A 21,354-nucleotide genomic window follows, 5' to 3' on the forward strand; every position below is an offset into this window, starting at 1 on the left:
ATTAAAAAAATAAAAATTAGAAGTAAAAAAAAAAGATATATGTGTATTCACCACTTATTGGGCATCCATTGTGTGCTAGGGAAGTGCTTTACCTGCATGTATTCATTCTGCCCTTTCTTTTCTTGGGAAATTATGCAATAAGGAGTCTATTCTACCCTAACACAATCTATACTCTTCCCCCTGGCTGTTCCCAAGTCCGGGGACAGAGTTTGATGCTGACACAACCAGTTAAAAGTGGCATGCTGTTAGCCCACTCTCCACCCCGCCCTCATCCGGGGAGCCTGCGCGCTCAGCGCAACTGCGGGGGTGGGGGGTGGGATCTCACCCCACTCCGGGGGTCCGCGCCGCTCCTCGCGCAGCAACCCCCCCCCCTCCCCGCAGCCGTTCTCTGGGCCACAACCGCAGCGTTGGAACCACACGCACGAGGCAGGGGATGAGAGCCACAACCAAGGAAGCAGCGCCCACCGGGCTCCCCGGGCTGGAAGGCCCCGAATTGAGGGCACCCCTGCAGGATCACGCTCCTCTCGCCGTACGCCCAGGGCATGACATCCGTGTAGGGAGCCTATGCCGGGTTGACTCTAGGACTCAGACCCGGTCACCCTGAATCAGAGGTTGCCAGGCCCTGGCTCCCCGGATGGCCTCATCCTGGGTCCTCCCATCGCTAGGAATGTTTTACTGGTAACAGTACTTGAGTTGAGAAGATCCATGCTCATCCAACGCGTTTCAGCCCCATTCCGACGGCTGGGTGGCTTACCAAGCCTTGCCTGGGAGAATCTTGTATCACCTGAAGGAAGGAACCGCCTGAGGGAAAGAGGACCTTGTGAGTGACAGCCTCATTACCAACCCGAGCCTGAGTTCTCAGCATGCCCCCAGTTCGGGTTCCTATTTGAAACCGTTTTCTCTTTTTATCCTGATGCTTCAAATCTCCATGTGAGACGGTCTTGAGTTTGGATTTCAGTTATTTTGTATGATCAGTGTTTATTACCTTGGGGTGTGTCTCCAGGGTCCCCAAAGGGAATTATGTGTATTCACATATAGCTTAGATTGAAGTCATTCCGTTCCAGACTTTCCATCCAAATTTGATGAAAGGCTGTGTGGAATTTGAGTTTGCAATCATGGCTATATTTATTGTATACTTACTGCATACCGCACTTTTCTAATTTCTTCCTCTTTAATATTGACTTCATGAAAAATGAAACAAGATGGGATCGGGAGGGAGGCAAACCACAAGAGACTCTTAATCTCACAAAACAAACTGCAGGTTGCTGGGGGGGGGGGTGGTTGCTGGGGCTGGGTGATGGACATTGGGGAGGGTATGTGCTGTGGTGAGTGCTGTGAGGTGTGTAAACCTGATGATTCACAGACCTGTACCCCTGGGGCAAATAATACATTATATGTTAATAAAAATTTTTTTAAAATATTGACTTCATGAATGGCATAGCCCCTGTATTGTATACTGAGAACTATCACCTAAAATACCATGAAATGAAAGCCAATTCAGTTATGTTTGACGAACACGTAGAAATTTGTTTCTATTATACCCTTACTCAATAATCATTGAGCTCCTAAAATGTGCCATTTGCTGTGCTTGAAGTCTATAGTTAAAAGGTCAGTAAGACACAAACACACCAAAATATATATATATATATACATATATATGTATATATATATATATATGGCTTATTGATGGAACTGAAACTAATCAGAAATACCTGGATTGTTCTTTGAGAAATCCATGTAGTTGCAGATGGCAAGATTTTTTTTCTTTTTATGACTAAATAATATTCCGTTCATATTGCGGTATTGTGGTATTGTGGTATTATGGTATTGTGGTATGTGGTATTGTGGTAAATGTATATACCACATCTTCTTTATCCATTTATCTGCTGAAGGATATTGAGGTTGTTTTTCTACATTAGCTTTTGTGAATAATGCTGAAACGAACGTGGGAGGGCAGATATCTCTTCAAGATAGTGAAGTGGGATGGCTGGATCATGTGGTGGTCCAGTTTTTATAATTTTTTTAGGAACTCGCATACTGTTTTCCATAGAGGCTGTACCAGTTCACATTCCTACCAACAGTGCAGAAGAGTCGCCTTTCTCCATTTCCTCACCAACGTTTGTTATCTTTTGTCTTTTTGATAAGAGATGCCCTAACAAGTGTGGTGTGATATCTCCACTGTAGTTTCAATTTGCATTTCCGTGGTGGTTAGTGATGTTGAATATCTTTTCATATACCTGTTTGCCATTTGTGTGTCTTCTTCAGGAAAATATCAGTTCAGGTCTTAGCCTATTTTTAAATTGAGTATTTGGTTTTTTGTTATTGAATTGCAAGCTTTCCACATATAGTTTGGATATTAATCCCCTGCTGGATATATGGTTTCCAAATATTTTCTCCCTTTATTTAGATTATCTTTCATTGATTGTTTCATTTACTGTACAGAAATTTTTGAATTTGATGTAGTCCCACTTGTTTATTTTTGCTTTTGTTGCTGGTGCTTTTGGCGTCAGACCCAAAAATCCCATTGCCAAGACAAACATCAAGGAATATTTTCCCTATGTTTTCATCTGGAAGTTGTGCGATTTGGGGTTTTATGTTTAAACCTTTCATCCATGTTTTTCAAATATTTTATTTAATTATTTAGTTGACAGAGAGAGAGAGATCACAAGTAGGCAGAGAGGCAGGCAGATAGAGAGGGGGAAGCAGGCTCCCCACTGAGCAGAGAGACCAATGCGGGACTCCATCCCAGTACCGTGGGATCATGACCTGAACCTAAGGCAGAGGCTCAACCCACTGAGCCCCTTTCACCCATTTTTATTTGATTTTTTTAGTATAGTGTAAGATAAGGGTCCGATTTTATTCTTTTATATGTGAATATTTAATTTTCCCAAAACCATTTATTGAGCAGAATATTCTTCTCCTATTGTGTATTCCTTTGTCAAAATTGCATGGATTTATTTCTAGACTCCTTAGAGTCTATTCATCTGTGTGTCTGTTTTTATGCCAACACCATAATGTTTTAATTATTATAGTTTTATAATATAATTTGATATCAGGGACTATGACATTTAATGCTGGTTTAATGTTGTGTTAGCCATTCAGAGACTTCTGTAGGTCCATACAAATTTTAGGATTGTTTTGTTCTGTTTCTGTGAAAAAAAGGTCTTCAGAATTTTAATAGGAATCGCATTGAATCTATAGATTGCTTTGGGCATTATGGAAACTTTAACAACAGTAATTCTTATGATCCATGAATATAAGACATCTTTCCATTTACTCATGTCTTCTTAAATTTCTTTCACCAACATCTTGTACTTTGCTGTATATAGATCGCTCGTTTTCTTGGTTAAATTTATTCCTAAGTATCTTTTCATACTATTGTAAGTGGGATTGTTTTTTTTTTTTTTTTCAGATACTTCATTGTTAGTGTATACAAACAACTGATTTTTGTATGTTAATTTTTAATCCTCTGACTTTACTGAATTCATTAATCAGCTTAACAGTTTTTTTTGATGGAGTCTTTAAGGCTTCCTATATGTAAGATCATATCATCTGCAAACAAGGAGGAGTCCTCTTCTTCCTTCTAATTTGGATATCTTTTCTCTCTTTTTCTTGCCTAAGTGCTCTGACTAGGACTTCCACTACTCTGTTAAATAGAACTGACACTGCTGGCCACCCACGTCTTGTTCCTGATCTAAAAAGTGTTCAGCTTTTCACTATTAAGTACATTTGCTATGTGCTTGTCATATGTGATCTTTATTATGTTGTGATACATTCCTTCCATACCTAAATTGTTGATAGTTACTATCATGAAAGGATGTTGACTTTTGTCTCATGCTTTTTCTCATCAATTGTTTTTTTTTTAATCCTTCATTTTGTAAGTGTGATGTATCACATTTATTGATTTTTTTAATTTAATTTTTTTCAGTGTTCCAAAATTCATTGTTTATACATCACACCCAGTGCTCCATGCAATACATGCCCTCCTTAATACCCACCACCAGGCTCACTCAACCCCTCACCCCTCTCCTTTCCAAAACTCTCAGTTTGTTTCTTAGAGTCCACAGTCTTTCATGGTTCGTCTCCCCTGCTCCAATTTCCCCCAACTCACTTCTCCTCTCCATCTCCCCATGTCCTCCATGTTATTCCTTTATGTTCCACACATAAACGAAACCATATGATAATTGACTCTCTCTGCTTGACCTATTTCACTCAGCATAATCTCTTCCAGTCCCATCCATGTTGATAGAAAATTTGGGTATTCATCCTTTCTGAAGGAGGCATAATACTCCATAGTGTATATGGACCACATCTTTATCCATTCCTCCATTGAAAGGCATCTTCATTCTCTCCACAGTTTGGCAACTGTGGCCATTGCTGCTATGAACATTGGGGTCCAGATGGCCCTTCTTTTCACTACATCTGCATCTTTAGAGTAAATACTCAGTGGTGCAATTGCAGGGTCACAGGGTAGCTCTATTTTTAATTTCTTAAGAAATCTCCATACTGTTTTCCAAAGTGACTGCGCCAACTTGCATTCCCACCAATGGTGTAAGAGGGTTCCCCTTTCTCCACATCCTCTCCAATGCTTGTTTCCTGTCTTGTTGATTTGGGCCATTCTAACATTTATTGATTTTCATAAGTTGTATCATTCTTGCATCCCAGGGATAAATCCCACTTGATCATGGGATGTATTTCTTTTAATGTGCTATTGAATTTGGTTTGCTAATATTTTGTTGAGAGTTCTCACATGTATGTTCATCAGGGATATTGACCTATAATTTTCTTTTCTTATAGTGTTGTTATCTGGCTCTGGAAATAGGCAAATGGGGGCTCATAGAAAAAGTGTGGAAGCCTTCCTCCCTCTTCCATTTTTTTTTCCAAAAAATTTATGAAGGATTTGTATTCTTTAAATGTTTGGTAAAATCAACCACTGAAGCTATTTGGTCCTGGGCTCTTTTTTTTGGGGGGGGGGGTGATTATTGATTCAATCTACTTACTCATTAATACTCTATGTGTATTTCCCTCTTCTTCATGACTAAGTCTTGGTAGATTGTCTCTAAGAATTTGCCGTTTCAGAGTACTATCTCATGGAGTTACTGAGTAGTCTATATGAGTTAATACATGTATAGAACATAGAAGTACTTGCCCAAGTAAGCATCCTGTCATTTTTAGCTTACCTTTTTCTTTATATTTTCTAGGGTAACAATGGCAGTTTTAACAGATACTGTGGGTTTTTTTTTTAATTTTTATTTTAGTAATCTCTACACCCAGTGTGGAGCTTGAACTCACAACCCCAAGATCAAGAGTCACATGCTCCACCACTGAGTCATCCAAATGCCCCTGATACTGTTTTTTTTTTTTTAAGATTTTTATTTATTTGACAGACAGAGATCACAAGTAAGCAGAGAAGCAGACAGTGAGAGAGAGAGAGGAAGCAGCCTCGCCGCTGAGCAGAGAGCTCAGGTCCTGAGCCTGATGCCAGGCTCGATCCCAAGACCTTGGGGTCATGACCTTAGCCAAAGGCAGAGGCTTTAACCCACTGAACAATCCAGGCACCACCCGCCCCGATACTGTTTTATTTTTTTATTTCTTTTCAGCATAACAGTATTAATTGTTTTTGCACCACACCCAGTGCTCCATGCAATCTGTGCCCTCTCTAATACCCACCACCTGGTTCCCCCAACCTCCCACCCCCCGCCCCTTCAAAACCCTCAAATTGTTTTTCAGAGTCCACAGTCTTTCATGGTTCACCTCCCCTTCCAATTTCCCCCAACCCCCTTCTCCTCTCCATCTCCCCTTGTCCTCCATGGTATTTGTTATGCTCCACAACTAAGTGAAACCATATGATATTGACTCTCTCTGCTTGACTTATTTCACTTAGCATAATCTCTTCCCCAGATACTGTTTTTAAACATACTAAGGTTGCAAATAATCTTACCAGACCCAAAAGAAAAATAAATTTTTTCATTCCACGCAAGGTTGCAGTATATGGGTTGTTAGATCCATGGATTGGTGGTGGAGTTTTAGGACCTGGTTCAGCAAACCAGAGTTACTCATATTTGAGCACTGTCATCAAACTGAATCTCTTTGGAAAGTGAATCTCTGCTACATCACAGGACATTTAGTTCTTCTCCTCTCACACAAAAGAGAAAGGTTTTCAGTTTTGCCTCACCATCACCTCCTTCCTACTCCTTATCCCAACATTACAACATAATGACCTGGCTAACTAGAGTAATTGGAAATGTGTGAATGCCTCCGTAAGCTTTTAATATAATGGGGTTTACATTGAATAAGTGATGGCAGACTGAGTCTGAGCAGTTAATTCTCCTCTGTGGGACATTTGGCTAATTGATCATCTTGAAATGTACTGCGGACTGATCCTTAAATTAATGATTGTTTGCACATAACATTCAGGGCCAATAGCTATGTGTATTTTCTACCTGGGAAATGAATGAAACCTGTGGTGCTAATTAACTCTTGGCTGACCCTTATCCCAAAAATAGCCAACAGTGGACCATAGAGCTTACTCATAATATTTGAGTCCATCTTTCATATTTATTCCTGTAAATATCCACATCTTTATATACTTATTTATCCTTTACAAATGGATATCCACTTGAAGAAATGAAATACACATATGCATATTTACACTTTCCTACCCCCCAAATCAATGAAAAATAAAATACATCCTAACATGTTCACATTGCATGGGCAGTATAATCACCTTTATTAACACTTCAAATCTTCCCTTTGTGTATCATGATGAATTCATGGCTTTTTGTAGACCAGTCATTTTAAATGGTCATGATTTTTATTCTTTTTTTGGTTATTCAACTTGTCTCAGCTCACCCAGTGAAGGCCCCATTAACCTGGTTTCTTTGTCCTTTGTGCACTGTATCTAATATTCTCAACAGCATTCTTGCTTTCTTTCAAGAAGAGGGTGTCCATATACATTATGCTTTTCTTCAGTAACTACCCTCCTGCTTCTTTGTGAAAGAAAAGACAATTAGAGAACCAAGCATGGACACTAGGGTTCCACAGGAGATTTAATAGTGAGGAAAAGCTCTAGTTCTTCTGTTGGGCAAAATTTTGGAACCAAGCCAGAAACATTTATTTTGGAGGAGTCTGAGTTCACATGTATTCTTATGGTTTGAGACTTTTGACTATCAAAACTCTATACTCTATTGATTTCATCTAAATTCATAGAATCCAGCCATTTTCCTAAATAAATGAAGAGAGAATAGGAGAGAAATTACATGGAAGGAGTGATTGCTTTAAAAGGGAAGACCAGTCTACAGCCATACCACCCTGAACATGCCTGATCTCATCTGATCTCAGAAGCTAAACAGGGGTGGGCCTGGTTAGTACTTGGATGGGACAAAGGGAAGACAAGGGGGTGCCTGGGTGGCTCAGTTGGCTTAGCATCTGCCTTTGGCTTAGGTCAGGATCCCCAGGTCCTGGGATAGAGCCCAGTGTTGGCTGCCTGGTCTGTAGGGAGTCTGCTTCTCCCTCTCTCTCTGCCTGCTGCTCTTCTTGCTTGTGCTCTGTCAAATAAATTAATTCTTGTTTGATGCTACAGGTCAGTTATGGGTGTGCCTCCATGTGTCTTCATTCTGGACTCTACACTAAAGTACAGCAAAATCCTGGGAAATGATATCCTCACAACAGAGGAAAATGATAGAAACTTACAATATCTCATCAGGTCTTGGCTCAGGCTTGGCATGTGTCATGTCCCTCACATTAGACCAGTGAAAGCATGGTCCAAGGTCACATCCAATATCAGCAAGGTATAAAGATATATTCCTTCCATGGAGTGGAGGGAGGACACTGCAAGTCACGAGGCGACATGTGAAGGTGAAGAACTCTGTAACAAAGAAAAGGGAAACAATAATTGGGGACAGTAATTCAACTGACCATAGCTACTTCTCAGAACCCTCATCTACCAGTAAGCCCTTGGAGAAAGTTACTAGGCACAATCTCTGACAATTTTATCAACTTAAGGTACAAAATACTGCCTTTTGTCCCAAGTTTTTTTTTTTTTTTTTTTTTTTTTTTTTTTTTTTTTTTTTTTTTTTTTTTTTAGTACCTAGCCATTATTCTGGAACATTATGAAAATTCCCACTTGACATACATCCTCTTACACTAGTTTTAACTGAAATAAAGAGGAATTTGTCTTAAAGATGCAGACATATGTGGCTTGTAGATATCTCTAAAAAGGCAACTAGATTCAGAGCAGTGAAAACCATTAGAATCTTTGGGTAATACTCCTTCCATCTCTATACTCCAGGGGTTCCTTCACTCTTCTTTTCAAGTCCAGATTGGGACTATATTGTCTTAGTGCTAAATATAATTTCTTGGGAAGGGAAATATGATTGCCTCAATTACATAAGATGCCCACAACTTTTCCAAGCAACTGTGGCTAGATTGAGAGATATTCTTGTGAAGACCAAACATGGCAACTAGGATCCCAAACTTGGGTGACCCTAGGGATTTATGGGAGAAGGTAATTATTGGAAAAAGTGAAAGAGAGTGGGTCACTTATATCAAAAGATAACTACTCAGTCTCATTTAAAGATCATGATGGCATCATAAAACATGAGAAGTAGCTCTTGGCTTTTGACAGAAAGTTATTAGGTATGTAACAGAGAATAATATCAGTAAGTTGACTCAAATCTTCTTTCAAGGAAAGTAGTGGAAAACCAGAGGCTGCAATATAAAGTGTCTTATCTCAAAAATAATCAGTTTAACTTTTCTCTGTATTTCTCTACAGAAAAAGGAGTCCATTCATTATCTGCAATTTCTATACCATATCTTAATTAAAATGCCAAGAAGTTATACCCTAAGACCGGAGACCAGAGCATTGGGGGTAAGAACTAAATGCTATTTAGGTTAATAAATGATGAGCATTGCATCTTCCTAACATAAAAGGGAAGGCATTGGCCACATCTACAGTGAATTCCCCAAAGGAAGGAAAGTTGAAGAAAGTATTCTGAGTCGATAGTTAATTGGACACAAATTATGGATTCACAGACTATTTCTGAGTAGTTCAATAGCATCACAATCTACTGAGGATTTTAACAAATACTCAGACTGGTTATGAATTTCATAAGCAATGAGAAGGTCCATTTTCTGCTTTTGTTTATAAACAGTTTGAAACAAGCTTATAGATCATAAATGAGGTGGTCAGGCTCAGGCAATGGACCCCAAATCAGAAGGGGATGGAGATACTGGGGCTCTGTGGCCAGTGGTCATTTGATAACATTGGGCTCAAAACATCCTCCCCCTATATTCATCTCTGAGATCATATTCCATATCAATGTTCTCCCTCTCACCTCTCCTAAACCTTAGAATGCTGTACCATTTTGTATTAACCACTAATATTTGTGGGGGCTTGATGCACACTTCAATACATGCCAGCAAAACTAAAACTTGTCCTCAGAAAATTCCCAATATAACAAATCTATGATTATGTCCAGCTGGCTGGTAGCTATTTGGCCCATGGCTAGAATGCAAGGCCCAACGTCTTGCAACAAAGCCTCATGTAGAGCAGAGGCAGGACACTGGTCTTTTTCTACCTCATCCCCCATCACCATGGTATTTTACAAATGGACTGCTTTCTCCTTGTCTCTTTCTGTTCCCTGGACAACAGTCATGGCAATATGTGTGAGAAGGGGTAGGCTTGTCACTGGCCATCCACAGGCCTACCAGTAAGATCCACCACCTCAGAGAGGATGAAGGGTTTAGGATCTTCTACCGAGTTCTTCCTACTAAGCCCTACTGAGCCCTCTGCTAAACTCAGAGTAAGTCAGTGGATTCATGGCCCAGAAAGGAGTTGATTCTGAAAACTGTGACAGTAGTGGGCAAGTCCATCTGACCCCATTCCAAATGGCCATCCCCCATATGCCGGATCAAGGCATGAGTAACCAATAAATGCATGCTTTTGTGTTGTCTCAGTGTAAACTTCAAGGGAGAGGAGTCTCATCACCCAATAACCACTTCATACCTCTCTGTTGCAATTAATTTTATGCGCCAACTTGCTTGGACCACAGGGTGCCCAGATAATTGGTCACATTATTTGGGGTGTTTTTGTAAATGTCTTTATTTTATTTTATTTTATTTATTTTTATTAAAGTGCAGTTGACACACAATGCTACATTAGTCTCAAGGGTACAACATAGTGACTGGGCAAGTCTAGACCTCATGCTATTCTCACTGCAAATGGAGCTACCACCTGTCACATGCAACACAGTTACGATACCATACACGGTATTCCCTATGCTGTACCTTTTATTCCTGTGACTCACTCATCCATAACTGGAAGCCTGTATCTCCCATTCCCTTTGGTCCATTTTGCCCATCTTCCCACCCCCTCCTGTGAAGGTGTTTTTGAGAGGAGATTAACATTTAACTCAGGGAACTTGGAGTGAGGCAGACTGTCTTCTATAATGTGGATCTGCCTCATCCAATCAGGTGAAGGCCTGGCTAAAACAAGACTGACCTTCCCTGCCTGCTTCAGTAGCTGCAGACACCCTTGTCACTGGTGTGTGTCCGTGACTCTACCCCATCTGGAGAATAAGGCCTGACTCCTATGGAGAGTTCTCCTTCTTGCTTTTTTGAACAAAGTTTAGGGCTCTGGTCCAGAGTAGAGTTACAAAAGATAGCACAGAGAATGATAGTAGGCAGAGGAAAAGGAAACTGAAGCTCCAATCCCAAGACAAGAGAGGATGAAGAATAAAGGCAAGGTCCAAAAGTACCCTTTTGGGTCAGTGGTAGAGAACGAGAACACACCTGCCATCCAGATTTGATCTCACAGATCCAACAGTACAAAGGAGAGGGATGTCAAGGCAGAACCTGAGTGATCCTCAGGGCCAATCGCCCTCCTTTGGGTCATGTGTCCTCCTGAACCAAACTGACAAATAGGCCCCTGCTTTTTACTTAACCAGAGCCAACTAGAAAATCAGATATTAATCATCTCTGAAGATGTCAACAAAACAAAAGCACATATTCCCCGCTTAAATAAATGTGGAGACCTCACCATCCATTTGTGGCTGCCCTTTCCTTATCCATCTTGGTTCTTCCCCGACAAGTAGCTCTTTCATCGCTGCTTCAGAAGTAACCAGGATAAGCTGGAAATGACCATGACATTTCAGTCACCATATTGTAATCATCCGGATAGATTTTACCTGAGTATTCACGACAGCTCTCTCTTCTCACAGGCTGCGCAAATCATGAACGGAGTGATTTACTATGCTTTGGGGTATCTCTGTTATGCATTATTTCTCCAAGAAGAGAAGAGAGAAAGTACTGGTTATATTCCTGTCATTGCTACAATAGTTCACATATTTTGGTCATCGCCATTTGTGAGTAAACCATGGTGCTACTGATTTTAATTTTTTTTTCTAACTTGTCCAGTAAACTACTCAAGAGATCAAGCAATGGGTAAAGACCTAGTGTCTGAGTCTATGGAGCTCATTATGCTATGGAAAGAGCCTTCACAAAATGTGGGTGGGGGTAGAGAATATATACTTAGGAAAAGTCTTTTTATGTTCATGCTTTGATGGGTTCCTTGAGAAGGTGAGGTGTGCATGTAGAAGTGATTTTGAGAGCGTATGCTTGAAAAGCAGTAAAGACAGTGGCTATCTGGATAACTACAAGGCTTTCTCTTTTTCTTTCCTTCTTCCTTCCTTCCTTTCTTTCTTTCTTTCTTTCTTTCTTTCTTTCTTTTTCTTTTTTTCAGAGTGAAAATCAAAGCCTTGACTGAGCTTAATGTCTGGGGCTGTAGTAGTATTTTTAGAACAGTTACATAATGAAAGAGAAAAGAAAAGACATGAGAGGGCAAACAGGAATTTGGAAAAATGAAACCAAGATTTCTGAAGTGGATATTTCAAGTAAGGATATTGTAAGAATTCCATAGGCATAGTTGCAGAAGTGCCTAATAGGGACATACCCAATTATAAGACATTACACCCAGGGAAGCCCAAAGCCATGGCTTCCCACAAGTTATTATTTTCTCATAGTTACATCCAATCCAGAAGCAAATAGTCCATCAAGGGTCACTATATTCATAAGCAACGTGACAAAGTAACACAACCGATATTCCAAGTGTCCAACTGAACAGAGCTAGAAAGTTAAGAAGAAAGCCAAATGACTCTTTGGGGGAGAAAGGGTTTTATTAGTTCCTTACCCACCCTTTTGCACTCCTCAACCAAAAACAGGGCTTCAGGGAAGAAAAGATTTAAATGTAATAACTTTTTGTGAAAGGGCTCTGACACATAGTAATAAGTATTCTGGATGGAAGTCATTTCCTTAGAGGCTTTCCTACAGTGTGAGTTAGGTTGAGGGCATTTACCAACACTGAGAAATTTCTGGAAAGAATTGTATGCCATAAAGAGAAATGCTTTGAACTGAAAGAGTACAATGAATCACCCATTATGAGGCACTGAGAAAGGATCCAAGTCCAAGATACAGAAAAGAAGCTAACAGCAGAAATTAGCCTCAAATTGTAATTATTCAGTTTCATACTAATGTGTATCCGGCACCTTCCAAAAGCGCTTTGGGTTTGTTGCCACAGCAACTCCATGATCGCTATTATTGATCCCCATTTTACAAATCAGGAAACCAAGACTTAGAAAATGTATGTAACTTCTACAAAGTGACCCAGACACGAAGTGTCCATGAGCTATTTTCCTGGACTGCCAAGATTCCCAGGCCCCTTCAGATGAGTCATCTTTTGTTAGTGCTATGGGCAGATGGAAGGCAGGTATAAGATATACCATTGGGGAAAATAATTAAATTCTTGATATATCAGAAACAACGATTCTTTCCACTGTTGCCAGCTGGGGATGTTAGTGCTCAGGACAGGATATTTGTGGAAGACAACCTTCATTCTTCTGATCAAATGTTTTCCTATTGATGAAATCTTTCTACAGCATTGTCGGGGGGAGGGGGAGTTCCTGCAAGTGAGAGCTGCCCCACTGATCAGTAGGGGGTACGTTCTAACAATTTATATCATGAGCATAATAACTGACAGTCCAAAGAAGTGATCTACCTACTGGCCATTCCTCATAAAGTCATTGTGTGGTGGCTAAGTCCCATCACCAGCACGAAGGCTCCTTAGTGACCAGAGAGGCTAAAAATGTCTTCTCATCTCTGTAACACTGGTTAACAGAGAAACAGTGAATCCGTTTTGTAGAGTGCAGGCTACTGGTCATCACAGAACTGAAATAATTAAAACCTCTTTCTTCTGAGAATTCTGTGAATTCTGTGATACCTTAGATCCCAAGAATGTCATTGGCATTGCGAAAGCGCTCCTGTAGGGAACCATCAACAGGAGTGGGTGTTTACAAATGCCTGTTTCTTTCTCCAGTTCATTGCCTCGGGATCCACCAGCATACAGGCAGAGAAGTATCCCACAAAATACATGGTACGTTGAAATGCTTTGGAGCAATGCCAAAGATAAACAACAACAACAAAAATCACCTGGCATAAACTGAAGAGAAGAAAATATTACTTCTGAGCCAGCTTTTGCGGGGGGGGGGGGGAGGATAAAATTTTTCCAGATGTTTGTATAGGAAAGAAGTCATTTAATTTTTACAGGGAGGCACTCTGATGTGTATTTTAAGAATGGGTGTTGCGGAGCGTGCTGTGTGAAGAACAAGGTTTCTCAGGTGTCAGGTGTGAGGATTATCATGGAATAAATTATCTCTAGCTATCTGAAGGAGTATATATAACCAAAGGAAACTGACCTGGGAGTCAGGCCTGAGCAGGGAGGAATGGCAGGTGGGCCCAGCTTAGGATATCCACGGGTCGTTGGGGAAAAGGGCATAGGACAAAATAATGTGTGAAAAGAGAATTGCCTTCGGCAAATCCAGGGCTAGAGAATATCATCGGAAGGCAGATCAGGCCTTACTAAAATAACATCCAACAGAAGAGGCACATTCCCCTTTAGAACTTCTCCCACTGTGGTTGGGATCACAGTTCTAGAGGTCCATTGCCTGAATTCAAATTCTGACTACCCGACTACTGACCGCGTGAACTGCAGCAAGTTCCTTTCTGCTCTGTGCTTCATTCTCCACCTCTGAAAAACATGGGGCTCCTCCAACCCCCCACCCCCCGACCTCGGAGGATTGTGGGGAGAATTAAAGGAGCCAATAAGCAGCAGCCCCTGCCACACAGTGAGTTCAGTAAGTGTTAGCTCCGCCCACCAAAACCTACCGAGGAGGACAAGGTACTTCAGGGGCTGGAGACAGAAGAAACTAAAGACATATTGTTCCCTAATTCAGGGAAATGTCGGCCTACCTTCCCACCACCTCCCAAAGTAGCTTGGTGGCTATAACTAAGTTTTTATATATATTTTTTTTTAATGTCTACCACTGTTAACATCAGTTTTTATCCTATGCTTTTTCTAAGATTTTCAATGTATTTCCAGGGTGTACATGTGACCCAGATGTAACCTGGCATTACTTTTCCCGCAGGGATGTAAGTACAGGTTGACCTCAAAGCCCGTGAAGTGCCCTTAGTTAGGATTTTGCAAATCCCTGGAAGGAACTGTCCTGCCTCGGTTTCTGTATTTGTGCATACTGACCCAATTTTGCTCCACAATATCAAAACAAACAACAACAAAACAGACCAAAAATCAAAAACCAAAACCAAAACCAAAAAAAAAAAAAGCATGTGTAGACAAAATTGGCCTCTTCCTTGGTTTTCACAAAAACTCACAGAAAGCTTTTTGGGTGTTTGTTCATTTGTTTCCTTTTTACTTGAGGGTTGGTGGGGTAAGATTATGACTTTATTTTCTAAGTTCTAGCCATGATCTGACTCCTGCTGTGACTCTTTACCCAACCTCTAGCCTTGCTCTGCTTTCTGCCCTCCCTGCCCCTCACCTCACTCCACCTCGAAAAAGCAAAAATGAACTCCTCTTCCTGTCTCACATAGAGCACTTGACATCACTCCTCACAGGAACACAGACTCATCTACCCCAGGGATACTTGTCCAGGAATTTCCCAAGCTAACGTGTCTCAACTTCACAAGGAGAAATCAAATCGTTATTTATCAAGTCATGGAAAAAAGGCTTTGGAAAAACTGTTCTAGTGGCAACACCACATTCTGTCTACTTAGGCGACAAAAAGCACCTAACACACCTGATACAGGGTGCTCAAATTCCAATAATTCAATCAAAAGTATTTTCTGAGTTTCAGGCATGTTCTGGGTGTGTAGGGTGTATTGGTGAACACACAGACAAAGATTGATTACCCTCAAGGAGCTGATAACCTAACAGGGGACTAAAGACAATAAACATGACAAATAAGGAAAGAACACGGTGTGGTTCACAAGGTGGAAGCTAGCATGGGAAAAAAAGAAAAGATGAAAGCGGTTCTGTTGGGGTCCGTTATCAAATGAACGAGACTGGGACAAAGCGAAAGTTATGTAGAGGTTTATTCTATGCCAAGCATCAGAAGTGACACTGACCGACCAGGGCCGCCTCCAAAGAGAGCGACCCCCTCCCCATCTCACAGGCTGGTTTTATAGGGCATAACCGCAGACCCAAGGTACGTGACTTCTATTGTTAATGCGTTTACTCCCGGAATCAATACCCAGAACCATACCAGGAACTACAGGGGCATTTATTCCCGGAATGAAGTCCGTGGATGTAAACAACAATATGGCTACCTAGGCAATATGGAGTTGCTCTGGCTAAGCAGGCCCTAATAGTTAAACAGGTTTTAACATTAAATTGACCCTAATATTCCCCCCTTTTCTTTGGAGATTAGTCAATTTTTTGACTCTTCAGACAGTTCTTGAGGATGAAAACAGGCTGACCTGAGGTGTCGTTAACCTTGAGTGTTGTTTCATCTGCTGTTTTTCTGATTTCCTATTGAGCTGTTTTAGTCTGATGAGGTGTCTCCTGGCTGCTGCTGAGTAGGAACAGGGTTAAAAGTGACCAGGTTGGGAAACCCTTTTGAGTCTTAGTTTTAGTCCACAGTTAGTGGGGTCTACCAGCAGTGGCTCCCATTTCTGGGGGGTGTCCTTGTTTTCAGCTCATTTGACGTGACACGTGTGAATCCAAGCCCTGATGCCTTCTACTTTTACTCCCATGGGGGTAGTCAGGATGACCATGAATGATCCCTTCCAGCGGGGCTCCAAGTTGTCCACTCAGTGACGGCGTATCCAAACCAAGTCTCCGGGTTGGTAAGGATGCAGTTCTACCTCTGTCTCCGTCTCAGTGTAGGCAGCTTGGATCCCTGCGTGGGCTCTTTTTAAGACAGACTGTAGCGCCTGCAGTGACTGAGTACAGATTGATCGGTCATTTCCGCTAGGGAAACCTCTTGTAGCCAAGGGCAGAGTAGAGGGGGGGTCTCCTGAACATTATTTTAAATGGGGTAACCTTGTTTAAGTAGGGTGTACATCGCGCCCAAAGGAGGGCGAAGGGGTGAGACCACCAGTCTCCAGAATTTACTTTGTCAAGGTCTCTTTCAGAGTCTGGTTCATTCTCTCTACTTGTCCGGAACTCTGGGGCCAGTAGGCACAGTGTAGTTTCCAATTAGTGCCCATGGCCTTGGCCAATGTGTGTGAGACTGAACTCACAAATGCAGGGCCCTTGTATGACCCAATCGCCAGAGGCAACCCAAACCTAGGGATTATTTCCCCTAGTAGCTTTTTGGCTACCATTCCTGCCATTTCATGTTTGGTGGGAAAAGTCTCTACCCAGCCTGAAAAGATATCCACAAAAACTAACATATACTTGTGTCCATACTTTTCCTGTTTCATCTCTGTCAAATCTACTTCCCCGTGAATTCCTGGTTCCCTTCCTCTTGCTCTTTTCCCTCTTCCCATCCGAGTTCCTCCCGCATTTACCACCTGACATTGAGCAAGCACATCCATCAACCACATCCTGAGCCATACGCCCTAATTTAGAAACCTGGGACTGCTGACCCGCGAGCTCCTTAAGCTTGCGAGTCCCTAAATGAGTGCCCTGATGTATTTGGCTTACTAATTTTTTTTTCCTAGTCTTCGAGGAAGAATTAACTTTTCTGCCCTAGTCTTAGCCCAATCCCCTTCATAGTCTAATTTAGTCCATTTTTGTAAATATTTTAAATCTTCCTCTGAATAATCTGGTTTTTCTGGTAGGGCTGGAGCCGGGAGTATTACCAGTTCTTGAGCCGTTTCCCTAAGCTGCTTTCTTTGCTGTTCCATCTGCTAATTGGTTTCCTTTTGAAACCAGATTAGTCCCCTTTTGGTGCTGTGGGCAATGCATAACCGGCCACCTCTTTTGGGTCCCAAATAGCCTGAAGGAGAGCCAATATTTCTTTTCTGTTTTTAATTTCTTTCCCTTCTGCTGTTAATAGGCCTCTTTCTTTATAAATAGCCTCATGTATATGGAGAGTAGCAAAGGCATACCTGCTGTCCTTATAGATATTGGCGGTCTTGCCCTTGGCCATCTGCAGGGCCTTGGTGAGTGCAGTCAGCTCTACTTTTTGCGCTGAGGTTCCATGTGGCAGGGCCACCTTCCAGAGCTCCTGTTCAGGAGAAACCACTGCAGCCCCCGCATACCTCTTCCCATTGGCCATGTAGCTACTCCCATCTGTGAAGAGAGTCATCTCCACATTCCGGAGGGGAGTGTCTCTAAGGTCAGGCCTTATTCCTGTGATCTGGGTTAGGACCTCCCCATAGTCGTGTGGGTGGTCAGCTAGCTTTTCTGGCAGCAACGTGGCTGGATTTAGCACCGCCAGGGGCCTGAAAATCACTTTCGTTTTGTTGAGGAGGAGGGCTTGATACCCTGTCACTCGGGCGTTTGTCATCCACCGGTCTGGTGGGGTCCGGAGGAGGCCTTCGATAGCATGAGTAGTGGTCAAGATGAGATTTTGACCCAAAGTTAATTTACTTGCATCCTTGACCAGGAGGGCTGTGGCAGCAAATATGCGGAGGCAAGGGGGAAACCCAGCCACTACTGGCTCTAGTTTTTTTTTTTTTTTTTTTGCTAAGATAGGCTACTGGCCTTTGCCAAGGCCCCAGAGTCTGAGTCAAAACCCCTTTGGCCACCCCTGCCTTTTCATCTACATATAAGTGGAAGGGTTTGGTAACATCTGAGATGGCCAGTGCTGGGGCACTCAGTAAGGCTGTTTGTAATTTTCGAAATGCTCCTTCTGCCTCAACTATCTACTCTACCGTACTGAGTCCTCCCCTAATCAGTTCGTAGAGGGGTCGAGCAATCTCCGCGAACCGCGGTATCTATCCACAGTCCGCAGTAGCCCACTGTCCCAATAAACTCCCTCACTTGTTGGGGCGTGGTGGGGTGGGGGGTAGCAGGTGATCACCTGTTTCCTGGACTCAGACAGTGAACACACTCCCTCGTGGAGATCAAAGCCTAAATAAGTAGTGTGGCTCTGACAAAGCTGTGCTTTCTTTGCTGACACCTGATACCTTTTTTCCTGCAGTCTGTAAGAGAGTTTTTGCCCCCCCCAACCCCCCACCCATGCAAGCATGACTCATAGTCCTCAGTGGCTATTAGCAAGTCATCAACATACTGTAACAGAGTGACTCCCGGGTTGGTGATTCTGTACTCATGCAAGTCCTTGTGTAGGGTCTCGTTGAAGATGGTGGGTGAGTTTTTGAATCCTTGGGGAAGTCTTGTCCAGGTGAGCTGGCCCTGGAACCCTTCCTGTGCGTCAGACCACTCAAAATCAAAGAGGAGTTGAGATTCCCTTGCCAAAGGTTTGCAGAAAAATGCATCCTTGAGAGCTAAGACAGTTTACACAGTTCTTTTGGGGCCTAGGAGGGAGAGTAGGGTATAGGGGTTGGGTACTGCCGGGTGGATATCTTCAACCCATTTGTTAACTTCCCGCAAGTCCTGAATGGGTCGTTATTCCCCAGTTTCAGCCTTTTTTGACGGGCAGTAAAGGTGTATTCCATGGAGACTTGCAAGGAACTAGGATCCCGTCTCCTCGGAGGCGGTTAATGTGTTTTCTGTTCCCTTCCTTTGTTTCCCAGGGGAGGGAGTACTGCCCGACTCGAACGGCCGTAGCTGTTGCTTTTAACTGTACCACTACTGAAGGCCCTCCCTTGGCCAGGCCAAGAGGCCTCCCTTCTGCCCAGACTTCGGGAAATTCGACCTGTAGGGTTTGGAAAAGGCTTCCCTCACTTATCTCCTCTGGTTTTGAGACTGGCTCATAAAGGAGATGTTCATCTACTGCTGCCCTAGCGTCTGCACAGTGGGTTGTCCCAAAGTCACTGTCATGTCTCCAGTCCTTCCGAGAACTGAATACCAGCCCGTAGTGTGTGGAGGGAATCTCTTCCCATCGGGTTATACGGGGCATTAAGGAAGGACCAAGAATCGATGTTGGACTACTCCCGAGGCCAGATTTAATGTCCTTTCTGTTGACCATTTGTGTCTTTCTGTGCTGTTTGCCCCTTGGACCCAGACTTCCTCTCCAGAGAGTTTTCCCACAGGCTTTAGTAATGATGAAACTTGGGCTCCCATGTCCACCAAAAAATCAATTGATTTTCCTTCCACCTCAATTTTAACCCGAGATTTGGGGAAGGGCTCCAAACCATGGCCCCGTTAGTCTTTGGTGGCCAGCGTTGCCGTGTTCTTCTTAGGGCACTCTGCGGCCCAGTGTCCTTTTTCCTTGCAGTAAGCACGCTGATCTGAATCTAAGCCTTCCCACCGGCTTTCTCTATGTTTAGGCTTTTCTTTCCATTGACCATCTCCTACCTGCCTTTTTCTTTTTCATGGACCTTTTTTTTTTTTTTTTCCTGTCTCCTTCCCGCCTCATGTAATGCCAAAACTTTAACCATTTTTTTTACTCTGTTTTTCATCTTCTTGTGTATCCCTGTGGTTAAACACTTTTTCTGCTATTCCCACTAACTCAGTCAGATTCTTCCCTTCAAATCCTTCAATTTTCTGAAGCTTCTTCCTTATATCTGGGGCTGACTGACTGGCAAAGACAAGATTTACTGCCCTCTGATTTTAACATTTACTTGAATGGATCACCAATATCGATTTGCCATGACACAGGGCTTTACTCTTCCCTCCTTAAATACTATGCCTCATTTGAACAGAAACATTTTAGAGGAAAAATATTTATTAGTCTTTTTTCCTTCTTGGGAATAAATCCATCAAAACTGATCTAATATGGTCAAATTTTTAACATATTTCATTGTTTCCTTTCAAACCTATAAACCAAGGTAAATAAGTCACTTTCCCCAAGCCTTCTACAACTTACTATATACTCTCAAGTTTAGTGTTTATTATCTCCTTTCATATTCTGGTGCAACCAGATATTTTTACTTTAAGACAAAACTATTTACTCTCTTAGGCCCTCTTTTTTGTGTGTACAGTTCTTTTAAACTTACTATCAGTCAACTGCCTTTCCTCTGTTTTTTTCAGACAACATTAAAACTTTCAATAAAAGCCTTATGGCCTTTTTCTTTTAGTAGTCCATCCTGACCATACCTAAAATTTTTTTTTCTGAAAATTTCCCTTTATAAACCTTTTACAACTTTCTTTTGTATCCAGGTTTTGTCCCAAGCCATTTTCTTTTAAACAACCATCTCATTTAGGACAAAATTACCTTTTTCTTTAACAAAATGTATTCCCATTCCTTATTTTTCTTATGTATACCCTACTTTTTTACATATAGGGTTATTTCCCTTACTTCCATCAGTCTTAGTTACAGTTAGCAGAATTTTCTATTCCTAGAAACGTTTCAGTGATGGTTAAGTATTAACCAATTGTGAATAGTTACAACAGAATTCTTAGAAGGCAAATTTATGAATCAGTTAGAAGGCAAATTTATGAATCAGTTAAGCACAAAACATGTTTGCCAACAGATCCCAAAAGCACAAACTTAGTTTCAGCAACAAATGCTTTAGCATTTTAGCATTTTATCCCATTTGGTTAAGACCTAGATGTCCATAATTTAATTCCATTGCCATCCAACCAAAACCTTAAAGTTTCAGGTTACCAAAGACTTTGAAAGTTACTTTAACAATTACCCATTAAAACTTTGAGACAGACAATTAACCATCAGTTCAGTTATTTCTTTGTTAACAGATTTTAACAAATAGCATGAGCTTATTTGACCTTCAGTAAACTTTGATTGAAGTTTCACATTTACTGCTGTAACTTTAAAGACATGTCTATCTTAATTAAACCAACAAACTTAACTTAGTTCAAATACTGATTTATGTTTCACCTGGACTCACTCCACTTTTAATGTTTACCTGAGACACCGGTGGGAAGATCTGGAGTGGGGGGTGTTAGGTCCAGGGGCTGCTCTTCTTGCTCCTTGACAGTGAAGAGGGAAGGAGCCATGGTGCAGGAAGCACCCAGGACTGTCTAGAGGCCGGTTA

The 21,354-nt window shown here is 41.8% G+C and overlaps 1 protein-coding gene across 3 annotated transcripts in view; it reads left to right on the forward strand.

Moving 5' to 3' along the window:
• Positions 1 to 401: 401 nt before the first annotated feature.
• LOC101691381 (membrane-spanning 4-domains subfamily A member 3-like) overlaps positions 402 to 21,354 on the forward strand; it is a 47,846-nt gene continuing 26,893 nt past the window's right edge. Inside the window, exons 1-4 of one of the 3 annotated variants that reach the window (XM_004770393.2) lie at positions 402 to 820; positions 8,774 to 8,869; positions 11,220 to 11,363; positions 13,370 to 13,426. In XM_004770393.2, coding sequence (XP_004770450.1) covers positions 8,825 to 8,869; positions 11,220 to 11,363; positions 13,370 to 13,426 — 246 coding nt within the window. In that variant the 5' untranslated portion in view covers positions 402 to 820; positions 8,774 to 8,824. Of the gene's footprint in view, positions 821 to 8,773; positions 8,870 to 11,219; positions 11,364 to 11,776; positions 11,892 to 13,369; positions 13,427 to 21,354 lie in introns of those variants that run through there. The other 2 variants (XM_013044549.2, XM_045068756.1) reach the window with 2 other exon arrangements.

This window comes from Mustela putorius, unplaced genomic scaffold (assembly GCF_011764305.1).
Source record: "Mustela putorius furo isolate JIRA1106 unplaced genomic scaffold, ASM1176430v1.1 tig00000127_pilon_pilon_pilon, whole genome shotgun sequence".
NCBI lineage: Eukaryota > Metazoa > Chordata > Mammalia > Carnivora > Mustelidae > Mustela > Mustela putorius.